This window comes from Perissodus microlepis, chromosome 17 (genome assembly GCF_051167445.1).
Source record: "Perissodus microlepis isolate ML-2025 ecotype Zambia chromosome 17, ASM5116744v1, whole genome shotgun sequence".
Lineage (NCBI taxonomy): Eukaryota > Metazoa > Chordata > Actinopteri > Cichliformes > Cichlidae > Perissodus > Perissodus microlepis.
Genome location: NC_140477.1, coordinates 28839503 through 28859074, shown reverse-complemented (window position 1 = coordinate 28859074; position 19572 = coordinate 28839503). Strand labels below are relative to the sequence as shown.

Genomic DNA, 19572 nt, shown 5'->3' with positions numbered 1-19572 from the left:
CGAAGGGGTGGATAAGCTTTCCAGGTCTCTAATGTCTGGCTTTGCTAATAAGATGCAATTGATAGAAGCAAGATTTGACAACAACAGACGCTTGTTTGTCGAATTTAAAAGAGCTATCCAAAAACACACCCAGGTCACTAACAGTGTCGGTGAGGAAACTATCAAAGGAACCGAAGGCATCACGGAGTTGCCCAAGGGGGATACTACTGTCAAACACAATGATTTCAGTTTTCCTGTCATTTAGGATAAGAGTTACCTGCAAGCCAATTTTTAACCTCTCGCATTCACTCACGAAAACTGTGCAAAGACATAGCAGAATCATCAGTTAATTCAAAGTAGATCTGTATGTCGTCAGCATAACAATGATGTGCAGTGATGTACTTCTCAAAGATTGCGCCTAAGGGGAGCATATACAGTGAGAAGAGCAGGGGGCCAAGGACAGATCCTTGAGGCACGCCGCAGGAGACAGGTGCAGCAGAGGAGAAATAAGGGCCGAAATTGATCGAGAAAGACCTATTAGAAAGATATGACTTAAACCAATCTGTAGGTGTGCTGTTTTTGCAAATGCTCGTATGGGTTGTATTTGAGTGTAAAAACAAATCCTCAGTTGGACTGGACGAATTGTTAAATTCAAAATTCCTGAAATGAGTTTTTCTTCTACAGCACCAAAGAATAACAGACAACAGATTGCATTATTGAGGGAAGTACATGTCAGGTTTTATTGTCTCAATGATTATACATGCAATGAAAGAGAAAAGTCTTAGCAACTACAGAAAGAACAACAGGTTTTATGATTAAACAAACATCAGTCAAGTACAACTTTTATGCAGAGCATTTGATAACTTTTTCAGCCAGAAGAGGCTGCAGAAATATTTCTCAGTGTTATTGCAACTTCATCCACAGAGGAAAGATTTTCTTTGCTGAAATATGTGTGGGAAGCAGATTTGTTATCAAACACCATCACAATGTAGGAAACCTTTGGAAATGTATTCAAATTTGTCAACTGCTCCCAGAAACTGTCTTACGCTTCTAGTGTCCTTGCTTAACTAGAAAAAAACAACAAATGTGAAGCTAACAAGATCCTACCTGTCTTGGTCTCGTCAGTATTCAACATTCAGTTGCTTGGCAACCTTTATTAAATATTAAAGCCAAATTCTGTATATTTGTTCTGTATTTGTGGTAGAAGATTTATGCGAGATTGATTTCCCTGAGAAAACACATAGAAGCAGGAAACAGACTCAGTCAGCATTTATCACGTTTTATTGAAATGACCACAAACAGCACTGGTACTTCACTGGTCTAATTCTTTATTCTGGTCTTCAATTATTGACACATTGGTGTACTCGTGTTTATATAGTCTCGTACACAAAAGCATTACTGGCAAGTCGGCAAATGTATCACACCATGTTCACACTTCTGACGCATTCCCACTGTCCCAACGGGTCTTCCTCTGGTACACATAAACTCGATTTTATCATTATGTTCTGTATACAGTTTATCATCGCTTGAAAATCTGAACTGAATATTATGTCTGCTCATGTCGTCTCTATTCACAGTGCAGGGTTCTGTAAGACATAAACGATAAACAGTCTTTTAATATTAGTAAAATACATGAATGTACAGAATATTGTGTTCTGTAAAGGACTCTGTGGCTACAAATAAAATTTATTTTCTCCTGCCTAATTCTAAATTGTGGTCAAACACTGGAATGGTACACAGATGATCTACTGTTGCTGTTGCTCTTGTGGGGTGATTACATTCACTGTTAATTTTATGTAATATTTCTGTGACTATTTTACATGCTGAAGTCCTGTCCATCCCAGCCTCACTACAGTACTAGACACTTTAATACCCACCTGCACAATGTACATTTTTCAGATGTTTCAATTTGAAATTTCCAGATTGTCTTATTTTATTTAATTCACTTTTATGGTTATATGTATATATGTTCTCTCTTTTTGCATGTACATAATGTTCTCTCTCTCTCTTTTTGCACAGTCGAGGAGCGTGTCAGGATACATTTCACTGCGTGGTGTGCTCGTATAACTATGCGTGTGACAAGGGCTCTGTACTATAATTCAACTTCATCATGTCTATTTTACAATATCACCTGAAGTCAACAGGAAAAAAATTAAAGAAGGTCTTACTGGAGCTCATCATGGAAAAACATAAAAAATGTTTTTCAGTAAACCTCAGACCCTACTATCCACACACTGAGAAATGATTTTGTTCCTGTTGATTTCTTATGTCAAACACAACATATTCCAAAAAATCTATCACAGTTTTTTAAATGCTTGCGGTGTACACCACCACAGTGGACTTTAAACTGAACATTTAAGATGTTTATTGAAGGGCTTCAACAAAGTAATGCATTCACTGTTTGTGAGTAACATATTTAATTTCATATTTTATACATAGTTTCTCATCTTGAGAGGCTCACAAGCAGTCGTGTATATTTGTGTATATATGGGTCACACCTCTGGAATTAAACAAAATTAAAAAACAGAAACCAAAATGACTTTTTACGTTTCTCTTCACAGAATGTAACATGAAAAATATTAAGAAAACTTTTACTTACGGAGGCATCTAATCTCTCCAGTCCATTCACCGTCATTACATGTTTTGAACGGTCCACCCTCCATGACGTAATAACGCTGACAGATATATTCAACCTTGTCATTATGTTGGTACAGCTGTTCAGTACTTGTTTTGGTGTCTCCATCTGAAAGAGGTGGTGGCCTCCCACAACCCTGGGCACCTGCAAAAGTGTGAGCAATAGAGAAAAAAAAAGTTTAGACAACATTTAGTCACAATAATTTTTTAGTCACGTTTTTATGTTCATATACCGTCACATATTATTTTACATTTCAGGTGAAGTATTCATCATGCAATCCGAGTGCAGATCACAGCCTTTAAGACTGCTTTGTCATCCTATATATGTAGTTCTGTTATGCTTAGAAAGTGGTTAGATCTTACTGGAAATGATAACAGTTCAAAAAGTTCTCCTTATATAGACATCCGAGGCTACTTTAGAGACAAACAAGTGTGTGATATGTTGTGCAATTTTGTGAGACTGTGTGTCCAACCGAGAGACTGTCCTGAGACGACCTCCCTGTTCTTAATACGTGCGGGTGTGAACGTGCGTGTTTTACATGACTCTCTATGTGCATTATATTAATTTCTGATTTAAAGTGTGTGTAACTTACACTCATTCACACGACACCCCAAGAAATACCAAAAACAGCAATAGCAATCTTTTTCCATCCTTTGTACTGATAAACAGTAAGATCACAAGAGGACAAGTGTTGTACCTTCACATGTGGGAAGAGGATTGCTCCACTGTCCATTTTCCAAACATTCAAGCGTTTAAGGACAGTATGTCCTTAAATATACTGTTTTTGGTACAGTATTGGGTTATATTATTTCCACTGTTTTGTCCTCGTAAACTTCAAAGCAGGACTACATTCTTTCTCTACCCTTAACCAAGGGTAGAGAAAGAAAGATGAATAAAGATGAAATATGTCAGCAGGCAGAATGACAGCCAGCAGTGTTTTTAACTTGACTCCAGTTTTAAATCTTATTCACAGCAATAGTTTATTTTGATGTACTATAGTGAGCTCTTTTTTTCATAGGTATTGTTTAGCTGAGTTGACGAATAACTGTTCAATTGCTGGGAAGTATATGTTAACACACACTGAATGATCCAGATGAACAAACTACCAAAACATCTGTGTTTATAGCAGTGCTAATGATTGCTGACGATCTGTTTAATGTAGTGAATTTAATTAGCAGCACCTGGCAGAAAAATACAACCTTAATTCCTATAGAAGTTCTTCACACTTGAGTCGTCTAATGTGGACAATAGTTGCCCATTATTTCCTTTAAGCAGGGCAGACTGATCAGCGGTGAATGAAATGATATCTCGGCAGAGAAAATTCCCTGTTGTTGACAGATATTGATAACCACAGCTATTCAGTCATTGGATATCATTCGAAACTGATAGTTTTGAACAAAAACCCGATATTCTAATTTCATTCTAGTTTCAGTGTGCTGAAATGCATTTTTGCCTTAGACAACTACGCTTTCAAATCCCCTTGTTAATTTTAGATTAAAATGGTATCAAGTTTCAATCGTTTACATTAAACCTCAACAAATCTCCTGTAGCTACAGTATAACAGGGAGAACAAAACTAGCAAATATATATTTTAAACTGGCACCTTAAACTGGTGGGTACTTAAGGGACTGAACATTTCTGTGTTTTGAAGAAGAGAATCTGTTTTACTATGAGATTTACAGTATGAACAAGAAACCAAATGTGATGCAAATGTCTGCATAAATCAGCATTACATTTTCAATATAGAAAAAAAACTTGAAAGTAAAAGATTTCAGTATAAAAAAATACGTTCATGAAGAGACATTTTCCAAATAGACAGGTGTCTCTTTCTTAAAATGATTAGGAAAGATTAAAAAGATGAAAACTGGAAAATGTATCCAGTTCAGTAATATTTATGTGATGCTATTTCACAGCAGCCGTTATCTCAAGAACCTACAATATTAGACATAAACAGCAGATCAAAAATATAGGATTAGGATTAGAATACTTCCTATGATGACTTTGACCTTACAGGGTTCATCAGGATCATTATATTAATGATTTATGTGATACAAGGGCAACAACACAACTGCTACAGAATGCTGATGTTTTCCTGCAATACAAAATTGCTCTTAACAGCAACTTAAAACAGAAACCCTTATCATAGTCACAGCTCATTTCTGTTACCTCACGTTATTGTGGTAATAAAAGTACACATACCAGAGCAAGTAGGAAAGGGGGAATTCCATTGTCCATTTTCTAAACACTCAATTTCTGTAGACCCAATTAGTACATGTGTATTGCTGCAAAGAAAACGCAATTTATGTCCAGTCGCCATTATTTCATTTGATGGTGGTAATCCAGCTACGTAGAGATGAGGATCCATAACACCGATTTTACAAGATCGATCTGAAAAAAGCAAAATATGTAGAAATATATGTGAGTTTATGTAACAAAGCTGCAAAGCACCAAGAATGAGAGCTAAAGCAAGAGAGTAGTTGGTTTTAGTGAACACCAGAAGAGAGGAAAAAATCATGAAATCTTATTGGATATTTAAATTATGCTTCAAAATACACAAAGATCAAACCTGAACTATTGCCATATTGTTTAAACAGGCATTGCATTTTGTCAGTAAAGGGATTTAAACATGTTCTTACCGATGCAAGTCGGGAATGGATTATTCCATTGTCCGTCTTGTCCACATATCAGCACAGAAATGCCATTCAGATACTTCCCAGGACCATCACAGCTGAATGTGAGGATGTGATTGGGACGTATGGGAATACAATTTTCTGGTAAACCTTTCACTGTTAACCCTTGAACTGTAGGAGGAGGGTCACATCTGGAAGATGAAACTAAAGAAGAAGACGAAAAAAAAACAGTTCAAAAGGCAAGATTCAGATGTAGAAATCACTGGCCAGAATCTTTATATTTGCTGCAGTTTTTATACTTGCCAGATCATGTCAGAATCCATTTTGCCAGGCTTCAACCTGTGTGTCTGTTGTCAGATTATAATATTATTTTATGCCATGTTAGACCCTTAATTAAAGATTGTGAATTATTATGTAGTTTTAGTTTGCATTATTCTCCTGAATTAGAAGAAGGTGATAACTATTGCATTTGTTAAGCTGATTTGCATTACATTAGACTGCTGGTTGATTGTGAATGAATGATATTGTTTTATGATGCATTATACTGCTGAGTTATGAGAAATACTGTTTGCAGAAAGTCATCGCCTTATTTGTCTGATTAGAAGAGAACAGAACATACTGGAGTTTTCTGCCCCATCTCAGCGGGAGCAGATAAACAGGGAGCCAAGGTTGTAGCTTAGGCACTGTGTGAGAGAAAGAATGTGAATGTTTAGGCTTTTATGATTAGGTGGGGGCCACTAGAGGCTATAAGAGTTTGATCAATGCTCCACCATTTTGAGATCTGATGCTGTCTGCGTACGGTGTCCATCTCCCACGCGTGTGATCATTAAAATCATCGTTTGACTCAACCCGGCCGGACCAGTGTTGTTATTGTGGTTTTTCCTCTTGTATCTATCCCCAATATTTGAATCCGTAACACTGTATTTGTGCTGGAGACACGAAGGTTCAGACCAGTGGAGATAAACCACTGTCAAAACTACAGCTGTGGTCAAAAGTTTTACAATCATCATGGATCAACATGGATATCATTGTAATTTTGGGCTTTGAATGATTGTTGAAATCCTGTTTTTAAGTGTGGAATGACTGATTTAACATTGAGCACTCAATTCTTTTTTTTTTAATTTTTTTTTAAAGATGTATGACATACAATCATTCCACCCTGGAATGGAAAACGTTTATCTAATTTCCAGGCAAATAGTTTCAAAATAGCTGCCCTTTGCAAACTGTTTACAAGGACAACCTGTGTAAGCAAACCATCTGCTGTGTCAGTTTAACACGCTAAGATTTAATTCATTAACCCTATAAATTCCCTTATGTAGGGTGGCTAACTTTAACTCTAGCCTATATTTTGGTGAAAGAAAAAATACAATGCTTCTGGAAAAAATGTGAATAGTTTTTGACCTGTCAGTAAGTCTGATTTTTCTGTCACAGTCTGGCTGAGGCAGACTGTATGTGTTGCGAAAAAGGACTCAAGTGCAAACCAAAAACTATGAAACGTGATGTGGATTAACAAAAAACAAGCAGTTTATTAAGGCTGGCAAAATAAATACAAACAAAGGGCATGGGTGAAACTAAACAATAACCTAAACTGGGTGAACCAAAAATTAAACATGAAAAAACCTTAAACATGGAGAACTGACATGGATACCTAAAGACATGGTGTGGACGAGCAGACGACCTGAAGGAATGACTGAAAACACATGGACTGAATAAACACAGGAGGATAATGAGGGAAATGGGAACACATGGGGAAACAGCTGACACACATGAACATAACGATGTCACAAGGGGAGTGTAAAATTAGACACATTGAACATAGGAACACAGGACCTCCTTAAAATAAAACAGGAAACATAATGAGACGCAGACATGACAACATCAACTTGACAACATAAGACAGACATGAAACACATGAAGGGAAAGGCAGACTAAAATACAGGGGTTGAAAACACAAGGGGAATCTAATAAACAAATGAACTTAGATAACTTAATGAACTTAAACAAACCATAAACATCAAAATACATTAGTGACGTTTAGCGTGTTTGGAGGCTATAGTTAGTGTGTTGTGTAGTTATTGTTTTGTATTGTGTGTCAGTTATACTGCTGAATTTCACATTTGCTCCAAAAAAGCCATCAAAGGCAGATTCCAGTGTAAACGCTGTTCCCACATGGAAAACTGGACTGATACACCTCCTGTCAGACCTGCAGGGTTTAGGCCTGTGGTGTTCTCCTCTGTCTTATACTGAACACAAACTACATTTTTTGGACTGGCACAAATAATTTGTGTGCTTTCTTATTTGTTGCAGATCACCTGATTGTTCTGTAAATAGATTTAAACGGTTATATAAAAAAAACGCCTGAGGCATTGGCTGCATTTTTAGGTAAATAGTACCATATAACTTTGTTGTTTGCAAAACTTGTGCATAATTTTTAGAAATGTACAATTTCTATTTGCATTTCAAGTTGTGAAAATGATTCGTTAAACATGTTTGGGGTTTTACAGTAAAAAAATATAACTTTTTTCTACTCGGATTTTGAATTTTTTGTCTGAATTTAGATCAACTATGCTAATATAGTATGCCAAAATGAAAAAATAACTCAAATTTCAGATATTTCAGGTTGTGCTGAAAATAATGATACCAAACAAGTAGTCAAAAATGGCCAATTATACCCTGGACCCCAGAGGGTTAAACTGATCTTTCTGACATTGAGATGCTGGGTCATATTTCATAATGACTTGACAGAAACATTGTTGAATAAAATGATTACTGATGTGAATTCAAATATATTTGGAGTCTGATCTGACATGACAAAGTCTCTACATATTAAAAATCATTTAGAATTAAATTCTGATTTTGTCTGTGTGCAGGAAAAATATATACAGAAATAAAGACCGTCATAGCAGTCTTAATGAAGGCAGGACACATCTGAGTAAATGAGATTATATGTCCAAGGAGATAATACCAAATGAAGTTAATGCGTAAGTTCAATAAGAACGATCTGTAGTCACACATTTCTGCTTCCCTGGTGTTTGTTGGCTAATCTAAGCTTTACATCATTTCCACTTTCCCATGCTGTGAAGCTAATTGTGCAATCACTGGTCTAGCCCAATCAGATTTCTGCTGGCTGTCTTCCGGCCAATCAGTCTCCACTCCATGTACTTTAAATCTCACTGCTCATCGGTCATTCTCCCAGGCTTCCATCCAAGCCTCAATCTTCATTTCCGGAGTGTAATCACCAAAAACCTAAATTGAATTCTATATATCAATAAATCATGTTAAATTCCTTTTAATGATCTCTGCTTATTGAACTGTAGGCATTCACATGAGAGTGAGAGAAGAAAAGAAAGCTTTTGAACTCACGGTAGCACGACCCCCTTTGGAGTGGCTGCCAGCCCTCAGTTGTACATACGTATTTGATGGTGAGAGCTGATGTATAGCCAGGTTCGCAAGCAAAATGTATCATGTGTCCTGCTTGATACTGAGATTTTCTTGTCTCTTGTGTTACTTGGGCATGGGGAACATCTGGAAGCGTTGAACATGCTAATACACAAAACAATATAAAATGGGAAAAGAAGAGAAAAATACACAAAGATTGAAAACATACTGAGTGACTAAGCCAAGATATATATGTATGTATAAGGAAATGACTACCCATCATTGCTACGAACGATAGTAATGCCAGTAATGTGCAGTTGTTTTAGGACAGGGGTCGGCACCCTGCGGCTCCGGATCCGCATGCGGCTCTTTTGTCCTTATACTGCGGCTCCAGGTGGTTTGGGAAAATAAATTAGAAGTATTTAGCTGAAGTGTATTTTTTTGTATTAGTTCTTTTTAAACTTGTAGTTCTAAATTGGAAGATTATTGTGACATTGAAATATAAAAATAAAATTATATTTTATTTTTCATCGCTCAAAATAAGCGTCACACTCGCGGAAGCCGGTATACCTGCCAAAACGCCGTGCATTTATCGAGACTTTCAACCCCAGGTAGACCAATTATGGATCTTCGGATCCACATTATGTCAGCAGCTGTTCTCCTCCGTGAACTATGTTAAAAAAACAAACACCGCTCACGCCTCACAGATGACAGCTTACTCCTGCGTAAAGATGAAAGTGACTTCGTACAGCCCCGATTTGCAGACGCTGTGCGCAGAGGTTCAGGAGCAGAAGTCTCATTGTAAACATATCACGGCAGACCCGACGATGTTTCCATGAACATGCTTTTCAGCATCTCTTTATTGACCACTCTTCACACATGGTTGCTGTAGCATACAGCCGGCTGTAGCTTCAGCTCACAGCCCGACAACACAACAGCAGAGCGAGCACAGACTTTAAGTAGGCGAGGCGTGATTGCGGGTGCCGCTCAGGTGCGTCCGACTCCCATGCAGCGGCGCTGCAGACCACGCCCCGCCACACACATTAACCAGGTAAAATACATATTTAGGCAGAATTTTGCAAATATCTATTTTTCATTTTTTAGCAGCATAGTGCTGTATATATTGTAAAAAAAACCCAATATATACAGTGTTATTTTCATTTTTGATGTCAACAAGTATTTGCGGCTCCCAGTGTTTTCTTTTGCATGGAAACCGGGTCCAAGTGGCTCTTTGGGTGTTAAAGGTTGCTGACCCCTGTTTTAGGACAAGGGTTGTTGAGGCTGGCTGAGCTCTGCTGGCCATCACCAAATTTGAGCAGAGGACCATTGGTAATCATGCTTTGGAACAATCTTTCTGATGTGACACTTTTTTACTTTTATAAGCAGCCCTATTGTGTGTGTGTGGCAGCACGAGGTGAGAATAAAGTAAATACTCTTCACAGTTTAAAAGACAACGCCACTCTGGGAATTTCACCCAGAGAATACTGGAAGTAACACTAATCACCAAGAAGGCAGTTAGGTTTGTTATACTCAGTACAGAGATGAGGTTCAATGATAAAAAGATGAAAGAGGCACCATTGAATGACGGGCAGTTTGTGTTCCTGTGCGATTTGAGTGGAAGAGGGAGATCTATAATCCAAGATCGATGGAAACCAGCGGTATATAGGATCCTGAAGGCACCTAGAGGAGGTGGGGCAGTATATACCATTGCACCTGCAGATGATCCTAGCAGTGTGAAGCATGTTCATCGTACATTGTTAAAGGCTGCGGTAATAGCAGCTACACCATCAGAAGGGCCTGCTCCGAGCAGTAGCCCACATGGCCCAGAAATACCATCCTCAGAACATGACTCATCAAGTGACAGTGACCTGCTATTCCTGAGCGTAGGAGCTCCTCAAGTAAATGTTTTACCATCTTATAGCCCAGTGGCAGTAATTCCAAGTAGCTCTGAGTTGTTGCTCTCACCAGAAGACCGGCTTTCCGCCGTTCCAGCCATTTGTACAGCGACCCCGAGTGCAGCACCAGTTCAATCTTGCTCTCTTCCTCTTCACACTATGAGCTCTGATACAAGAAATATGGTGGTGCAAAGAACAACACGGTCCACGGCTGGCCAGCATTCAAACATCCATCATTTCCCAAGACCAACAGGGGAGGTGGCACCAGGGGCTGCAAACTCTATTTCTGAGCTTAGGGTGCATGCTGTCTCTGCAGTTTTTAGGCCTTGGGATTAACCTGGGTGTCCTTGTAATCCATCGTCGGGGCGACGATGCAAAAAGGAGGGGTAGATTGTGGCAGGATGAATGTTATTCCTTGGTTTAACCCACTTTCAGCCTGGCGCATTAGGGGGCGCTAGTATAAATAGTGGCCATTTGAGCATTCCTGGATCGCTTACCTGTGATCTCCTTTTTGGTCACCTGACTTCCCTTTGGTGTTGCAGAGATTATTCTGAAGCCTCCATCGCGGCTGGTAGGTGTTTACTCATTGTAGTGTGTGCATTACCTTACTTGGTGGTAAACAGATATTGTTTTTAGGTCATAGCTGTAGAAGCCTCCTATGAGCCACTCTGCTCATGTTTCATGACGCGGTTTACTCGGTACGTAATTCAATTTTGTTACGATCTCTGCCTTTTATTGTTCTTTTATAGTAATTACTTATTATGCTTTGCAGGAAGTGTGGGCCTTAGTTCTATGCAACGCTACGCTAACTGAAGTGCTGCTGTTTTGCTTTGCTTTTACCGTCTGTTCCCGTTGCGAGGTTTCTTTTCCTGCTGCTGCCAGCTTTTTAAAGTGGACGTCGGCGTGGACAGCGGCCATATGCATGCCGGTTATGGGAGTCAGCTGGCGTACATATTGATTGACCGGATGATTAACTTATAGTCGGGCAGATGGCAAGTTGGAGCAATACGGCGATTCCGTTTGCTCCAGATTTTAAAGTTTTATCCAGATTGTATGTTGTTTTTCTGTTTTGATTTGTAGTTTGGATTTTTGTTATGCCACTGGTGGGAGGCCCTTTTTCTAGCTGCAGATCACCAGTGTGGTCCCGCAGTTGGGTTATCCCCCAGAGCTACATATTCGTTTTGTTGTAATATATTAAAATTTTCTTTGTTTCTTTTATTCAGATGCGGAGTGCCGACGTGGAGGAGACTAGGGTACCTTGGTGGTGGGATCCTTTGAGTGTACACACCTGCCTTGTTTAGTTTATTAGTGTGAGTGTGTGATTTTGTGTTGCACTTGTGTCTTGGTGTGTTTCTTTTTTTTGAGTTTGTGCGTGGCATCCCTGCCCCTCCACTGGTAAGCCTCAGCTCTGAATACCTTTTTAAGCATATTTGTACATGGATATTTATGATTGTGCTTTTATACGGTGTTTTAAATAATTATTAATAAATTGTCAACTTGTTTTATCATTGAACCTCGTCTCTGTACTGAGTATAACAAACCTAACTGCCTTCTTGGTGATTAGTGTTACTTCCAGTATTCTCTGGGTGAAATTCCCAGAGTGGCGTTGTCTTTTAAACTGTGAAGAGTATTTACTTTATTCTCACCTCGTGCTGCCACATGTGCCTCCAGAAAATGTACCTATTTAGCTCTAAACCCAACGCCTTACCTGACCTCTAATGGGTTGATCCTATGAAAATCCATATAATGCTGCTCTTGGTATGCTTTACAACTTTTTGTGTTTAATTTTTTCAGCTTTTCCCGTGACATTTTTTGGGGGTACATAGCATGTAGTATGGTTGGGTTAGAGTAAGAGTCAGGGTAATGCTGTCATTAATGAACCCTAACAAAAACAAAATATGCACTCTGTAATATAAATAATTGAGGTATTCATACACTTTTCATGACTGTAGAGTTTTTGACGATTTAGTAATATAAGAAAAAAAAAAAAAAAACACATTTACATGAGTTATTACATCCACAGTGCAGCAATAGCACAAGTTTAGTTAGTGATGATAAAAACATGAAGCCATGCAACTTACAGTAGCACTTTCCCTGACGGACAACCAGCCAACCATCAGCTGTGCATAAAAATTCCGAGATCTGATCTGATATGTAACCAGATTCACAAGAAAAATGTATCATATCTCCTTCCTGGTACACAGCTTTGCTGGTTCCTTCTGACACATGAGCGTGAGGAACATTTGGGAGCTCTGAACACACTAAAAGAGAAAAAGTTACAATTCGTCACATATAAAGTTGTTAAAAAAGAATGACTGAAGCTCTACAAGGAAAACAGTTACGAAATCAAAGTATGTCTACAACCATTCTCCTAAATGGTTAAGACCACAAAACAGTTGCATCTACATAATTTGTGGATATACTTCACCTAATAACACAGATAGCAGGATTTATGTTTGACATACATAATTAAAGAATAATATAAGAAATGTACCATTAATTACCATTAATGGTAAAGGGAAAAAATAAGTATAAAATTACTAGAGCCCCCCCACCCCCCACCCCACCACTTCAAAGAAAACCCCCAAAATAAAACAAAAACAAGCAAAAAACCCATAGCAAGTAGTAAAATCAACTATAATTACTATTTTGTCCTACATTATATTACTACCATATATATGTATGTTAACACAAAAATATACATATTTTAGGGTTGTGTGAATGCATGTAAATTCAAATAGTTGTAATAGTGTAAAAATAAGACAAATACATTCATACTGTGCTTTTTCCCCTGCTGTAAGTAAACACCTGTGATGACCACATGCAGTGTATATGTCACTCTTCTTAAAGTCTAACTGCCTTTCCACAAAGGTAAAACATGTGATTTTAGGTACACTGAAAAACGATAATAGATCACTTTACCATTTTGTGACAAAGAAACTTCCACACACCCCCACAGCTGGAGAAACAGAAGGATTAAAGACAGCTTCATGTTCTTTTGACGAATGTTTTCTGAGGAGAATTTCAGTAGCTTCATTGTTCAGTGACCTCCCCCAGCTCGAACTCCACCCAGAGAGATCAGGTCATAGCACAGACTGTCCAGTGGCTCTGTCCAAATGTCTCTATTTAAATACAACCTTGGACTCCTGTTGTACAAGTGCTACGGAGAAGGACTGGATAGGTGGTTAGGTGTACAAAGCACAGGACTTTCAAATGTACTTTGCTAGCGTTTACAAAGAATTTTCAGAAAAAGAGAAGATATCCAGTGATGCGCAGTTTTCTTGCTGAAAAAGCCTCGCTGATGCCAGGGGTTAAGGGAGAATGGCCAGAATGCATCGAGCTGGTGGGAAGGCAAAAGTAACTCAACTTAAATGATAAGTGAACTCAATGAATCAACATGTGGATGCTGGACTCCAGGCCTAAAAAGACTGTGGAAAAGGGGTTGTTTCATTGTTAGGCCATGAAACCCAAAGCCCCAAGACTTTCAGCAGAGTTAAACTTATGTAAGAATTAAAACAGACCCCGTGATGCTTTTATTAAAATAACATTACATGCAATTACTGTTACATGTGTGTACATGTGTGTGCTCATCTAGGTTACAAAAACACTTTAATAGCAGCTATGATCTCCTGCCAAAGGGAGGGAGTTTGTTATTTTATTTATTTTTTTACTTCTTTTTGTTATCTTTATTTAATCAGAATATGTTCAGACTGGAAAGATAGGGCCACCATTTTGTGTATTTGTCCACAAAGGATTTATGAATGACTTTGATTTTACACACAAAAAAAGATGTACAGGAAGAACACAGACTGAGTACATAGGCTTTTATTAAAATGACCACACACATCAGTGCACTAATCATTTATAGATTTGTGTACTCATGCTCATCGTATCCAATAGACAGAAATGTTACTGGCATGTGGGCAGACGCATTACGCCTTCAATGCACGTCTGACGCATTCCCAAACTGCCAACACGTCTTCCCCTGGTACATAGGAACTCAATTACATCATTATGTTCTGAATACAGCTTATCATCGCTGACATATCTGAATTTAATATTGTGTTTGCTCATGTCTTCTCTATTTACAGTGCAGGGTTCTGTAAGAGTTAAGAGAAAAGATTTTGTTAATGTCAGTACAGTACACCAATGCAGGAATGCACAACATATATCATATATAACTATTCAAGTCTTGATTACAAAGGCACAGTGCTTGAAACCAAGCAAGTTTGATAAAATGCAATCTGTATCTGTATCAAAACTCCAGATATAGTACAGACCTCACACAATATCAAATTATGAAACAGTCTAATGTTAAATTGTCTTAAATTTCCCGTTTTTTTTAATAACATAAAACAGAGCGCATCTAAGAACATGAAGCCCCCAAATTCTGCATCCTTTCTCAAATAAATTATGTCAACAGCTTGAAAGGCTGATTCCTGTGTAAACTCAATTTTCTCTAAATTTAAGGGTAAAAAAACCCAAAAAACTTGGGACCCCCAAAATACTTTTACATATGCAGAATCTTAGAAAATACAACGTAATATAACTATAACTTACTGAGGCATCTCATCTGTCCAGTCCATTTACCATTTTCACAGGTTTTATATGGTGTACCTTCCATTATGTAGTAATTTTGACAGGTATACTCAACCCTTTCTCCATGGCTGTATTGCCTTTTAGTACTGGTTTTGATGTCTCCATCTGAGAGTGGTTGTGGTTTCCCACAACCCACAGGATCTTAAATGAATATAGACAAAAAACAAACAAAAAACTTGAAATTGTTAATATAACATTTTTTTAATATCTATTCACAATACTATTAGTACCATTATGCAACATCTAAATTTTTGTGTAAATCTTTTAGAGATTCAACTCTCCAAATTACTGGGGGTTTATTCCTACTTCTCTTTTTTATATTTACAGCTATTATTAACATGAGCAGCTTATCTGGGCGCTTATTACTGACTGGGCTTCGCATATGTACATGACATTTCCTACACAGTGATTGTAATTAGGATCAACCGCAAGACTTGTCCAAAAACATTTCCCGTGTAATTTTTGCCTGAGTAAAAGTAACCGTAACTTTTTTGGGGATTAAAAAATGTGATTAAAGCCTCCTGAAATTGCAGTGCACTGTGACTGGATGATCTTTTCTTGTCACATATAACGGGTGAGTGGACATAGAAAAAAACTGGCTTACCTCCGCATGTTGGAAACAGATCGCTCCACTGTCCATTTGCCAAACATTCAACTGTTTTATTGCCTTGCATAAAGTGGTTACGTCTAAGGCAAGTAAAGGTTAGCTTTTGTCCTTTCTTTAGCCCATTGCCTTGTATGTGTGATGTGATTCTTACACTGTCTGATATTCTTGTGACTTTGCATTCATCTGTTTTAAAGAAGACAGTCTTTTAATCTTTCAGTTTAAAGTGTAATGCAGCAGTAGTCTAGACCCAAAGGAACCAAATAAAATTATATAATTTTAACAAATGAAATATAATGATTACATAATTGTTACACAAATATATGGACATTTAAAAAACATGTCAAATCACTTTAATCACTTCAGCTTTTCTCAGTTAAAGTAAACATACCAGAGCAGGATGGAAAGGAAGAATTCCAGTACCCAGTTTCTAAACACTCGATTACTTCAGAACCTTCCAGTTTATACTGATCAGCACAACGAAAATGTAATGTGTCCCCAGTCCTTATCGCTTCATTCCCTTGTGGTAATCCAGTTACCTGCAGATTAGGGTCCATTAACCCAACTGCACAAGGGATTCCTGAAAACAATAAATGAGAGTCATTACTGCAGATGTAGACATAATAAAGTTTTTTTTATTATGCCCTGTGAATGCTACTATTAAACATGGAGAAGCTTATTTAAAGATAACCAAACATGCATTTTGAGAGTTAAACACAAGCAACAATACTTCCTTTATACTATTTTTATAGTTTTGCACATAGCGGCTGCAAAATGGCTCCATAAGCAGAATGCAAAGAATGGACTATGGAGAAATATAAAGAGATCTACATCTTACTGAGGCATCTCATCTCTCCAGTCCATTGACCATTTACACAGGTTTTGTACGGCCCACCCTCCATTCTGTAGTAATCCTGGCAGATGTACTCAACCCTTTCACTATGGCTGTACTGCAGTCTGGAACTTTCCTTCGGGTCTCCATTTGAAAGATGTGGTGGTTTCTCACAACCCTCGGCAGCTACAAATATGGACAACAAAAATACAAGTTTAAAAATGATTTCATCACAATAATCACATTTCACCATGAGTGACACATCACTGACCTTGATCAATTAAATTAAAGTAAATTACGTTTTATTCATATACCAAGAATTCATAAAAAATGTTTTCTCAAGATGCTTCATAATGCAAGGTGAAGACGCAAGAGCACAAAAAGATAAGGAAAGATAAATAAACTATATGAGAAAGAAGCAAGTCACAAATAAATAGAGGGGAGTGAAGAAGAAGTGCTAAAAGTATGAACCTCTAGTAGCATAACCTGAATGCCTGATAACAGCAAAAAGATGTACTGAGGTACTGGACTGTAAGTATAAGTTCATGAGTTCAAGGTTCATGTAAGAAAAAAGCCGAAAGGTGTATTAGGTGTCCTAAGTCAGTGTTTCCCAACCTTTTGGAGCCACGGAACATATTTCACATTCGAAAAAACACCACCAAACAAAAATGCCACAAAAGTATATTGATAATTTTTACCTGCGCACCAAGCATAGCAGAATTGGTTTGATCTGCTCCCAGTATACCCTTTTTGCTTTCTTCTGACCACTACTCATGCTAGGGCCTCCATCTGGGTCAGAATTTTCCCCAGGACCAGGTCAGACTGATTACTTTTTCTTTTCAAATATTTATCTGTTGCTATTACGTGCTCCATTGTTTTACAGCATGAGTATTATGTAACTGAAATTTTCACATTTTTCGAGTGTAATCAGGGGACCTTATAAATATACTCTGTTAAGCTAGTTCAAACTACAAATATCGGTAAAGTAACATTGCTGGGGTGTTGACTGAAAGACTTACTTTCACATACTGGCACAGTACTACTCCATCCGTCCAACTGACAAGTTCGGGTGCCATCGCTATCTCCCATTGTATATCTGCAATTACAACTCATATCTCATTTTGTATTTTCACCCACACACTAAAAATTATAGAGTACTATGCACAAGTCTTGCAATCATTTTGCTTCCAAGTAACCATTTTAAGTGGTCTTGAGATCGGACATCAGTGATTGGACACTGAATTATTTTTAGGTCTTCCCTTGTACCTAAACCACTTAACACTGTTGATCATCTGCTGTTCACTTAAGTCTCATCGGAAAAGACCTGAGTGGTAGTGTGGCCATTCTTCAGGAAGGGAAACTGGGAGAAAAGACTGAGGTATGTCAACCTAACACAAGAAGTACAGCAAAAATCAGCAGTAACAGGTCTTGGAACTCACTTTCGTACCAACAGTGAGTTCTAAATTTATGTTTAAACATTTAAAAAAAAAGAGCCTGAACTCTCTTATGCAAGCTTTCTTGTAATTTCTTTAATGCAGTCTTAGGAATAATGTAGTTAATGTAGTCTGCCAGGTTTCTTCAAAGCTCCTTTGAATAATGGCTTCCTTTTGTCCCATTCTTGTTGACATTTTCCAAACAGCATTGTTGTACGGGACTTTTGTCTTAAAACAACTTGAAGAGTTTCTGTTTTGACACACAAATATAAGCGATCCTCATGGGACTTTCAGAGCGCGTACATTATGACACTGAATTATTATAGATCCACATACCCTAGATTGCAAAAGTATTTGATAGCTGTTCCAAAAACAAGCTCTTCTCCGCGGATAATTTCATAATAGCCATTGGGAACGTCCTCAGGGAGTTCACATGGCTTTACTGAAAAAAAAGAAAAGAGAATATTTTTCATGAGTAAGTATGAATTAGACCTTATTCTTCTCTTATTATTGCTTATTTTTAATTGAAATCAGGTGCTTGCCGACAGTGACATAAATGTATTCTTATGCTATTTTACATAACTCTTCAGTTAATAACAGTGTTGAAGTGTGGGTAACTCTTTCTAATTCCAAAAAACTAGAGTTTTGGGATAAAACTTTGGTAATTGATATTTTGTGAAATGTTATGAATTGCATCTTAGAAGGGATTAAGGATTATTTGTAACCCTATAAATACAGTCATAAGAGTAACAGCAAAATAGCAGGCAAACCATTTAACTTACAGTTGCATTTTCCCTGACGCAAACTCTCCCAGCCAGTATTTGTGCATATATATCTGAGGGTTGGACCAGATATATAACCAGTCTCGCATGTGAAATGTATCACATCTCCTTCACGGTACTCAACTTTTTTAGTATTTTCTGACACATAGGAGTGAGGAACATTTGGAAGCCTTGAACATACTGAAAAAAACAACATGGAAAGAGATGTATACATAGATTGACCAAGGATTCCAAAATTACATCTTCATTTATATGTAAAGAGATAGTAGAACAAATAAAAAAGAGGGTAAGTAGAAGTAGAAGAAATGTCTTCTCTTTTAAACTAAACAAAGAACACAGCATTTAAAAAAGTCTGACTTACCGTTTTCTGAGAAAGAAACTTCCACATGTCCCCATAGATGGAGAAACAGAAGGATTAATGACAGTCGCATTCTGTCAAATGGACGGCAAACCAAGTTTTCACTGTGCACTAATCCTTTGACAAACTGTGCATTTTCTGTGCAGAACTGCTGTGTGTTTATCACAGTATTTGAGGCCAATGGTTAAAATATGGACTTCCCTACTGGAATTGCACAAGCCTCAAAATGACATATCGCAAACAACAAGTTTCACTGAACACGCCAGAGGAGTTCACAGACAACACTTCACAAAACTCACCCTATAATAATTTATAGACTTTATAGAGTTGATTTCTTTCATTGCCTATAAAATAATTTATAACATTCTACAAAAGAAGGTTTGTGTCCTCTTTCAAACATCATATAAATTAATCCGTCTATTCTTATAATTAAATTTAAATATGAGA

The 19572-nt window shown here is 37.6% G+C and overlaps 1 protein-coding gene across 1 annotated transcript; it reads right to left on the bottom strand.

Moving 5' to 3' along the window:
* Nucleotides 1-699: 699 nt before the first annotated feature.
* Nucleotides 700-19301, bottom strand: LOC146369820 (complement factor H-like). Its single transcript, XM_084909344.1, has 18 exons — nucleotides 19129-19301; nucleotides 18768-18947; nucleotides 18322-18427; nucleotides 17572-17648; nucleotides 16559-16738; nucleotides 16112-16300; nucleotides 15721-15906; nucleotides 15078-15257; nucleotides 14430-14617; nucleotides 13440-13548; nucleotides 12599-12778; nucleotides 8608-8787; nucleotides 5800-5927; nucleotides 5573-5591; nucleotides 5251-5448; nucleotides 4814-5002; nucleotides 2579-2758; nucleotides 700-1565 (listed from the first exon to the last, which is right to left on the bottom strand). Exons 1-18 carry the CDS (start codon nucleotides 19196-19198, stop codon nucleotides 1375-1377), a joined length of 2730 nt encoding a protein of 909 aa, XP_084765470.1. The 5' UTR covers nucleotides 19199-19301; the 3' UTR covers nucleotides 700-1374.
* Between the last annotated feature and the right edge of the window lie 271 nt (nucleotides 19302-19572).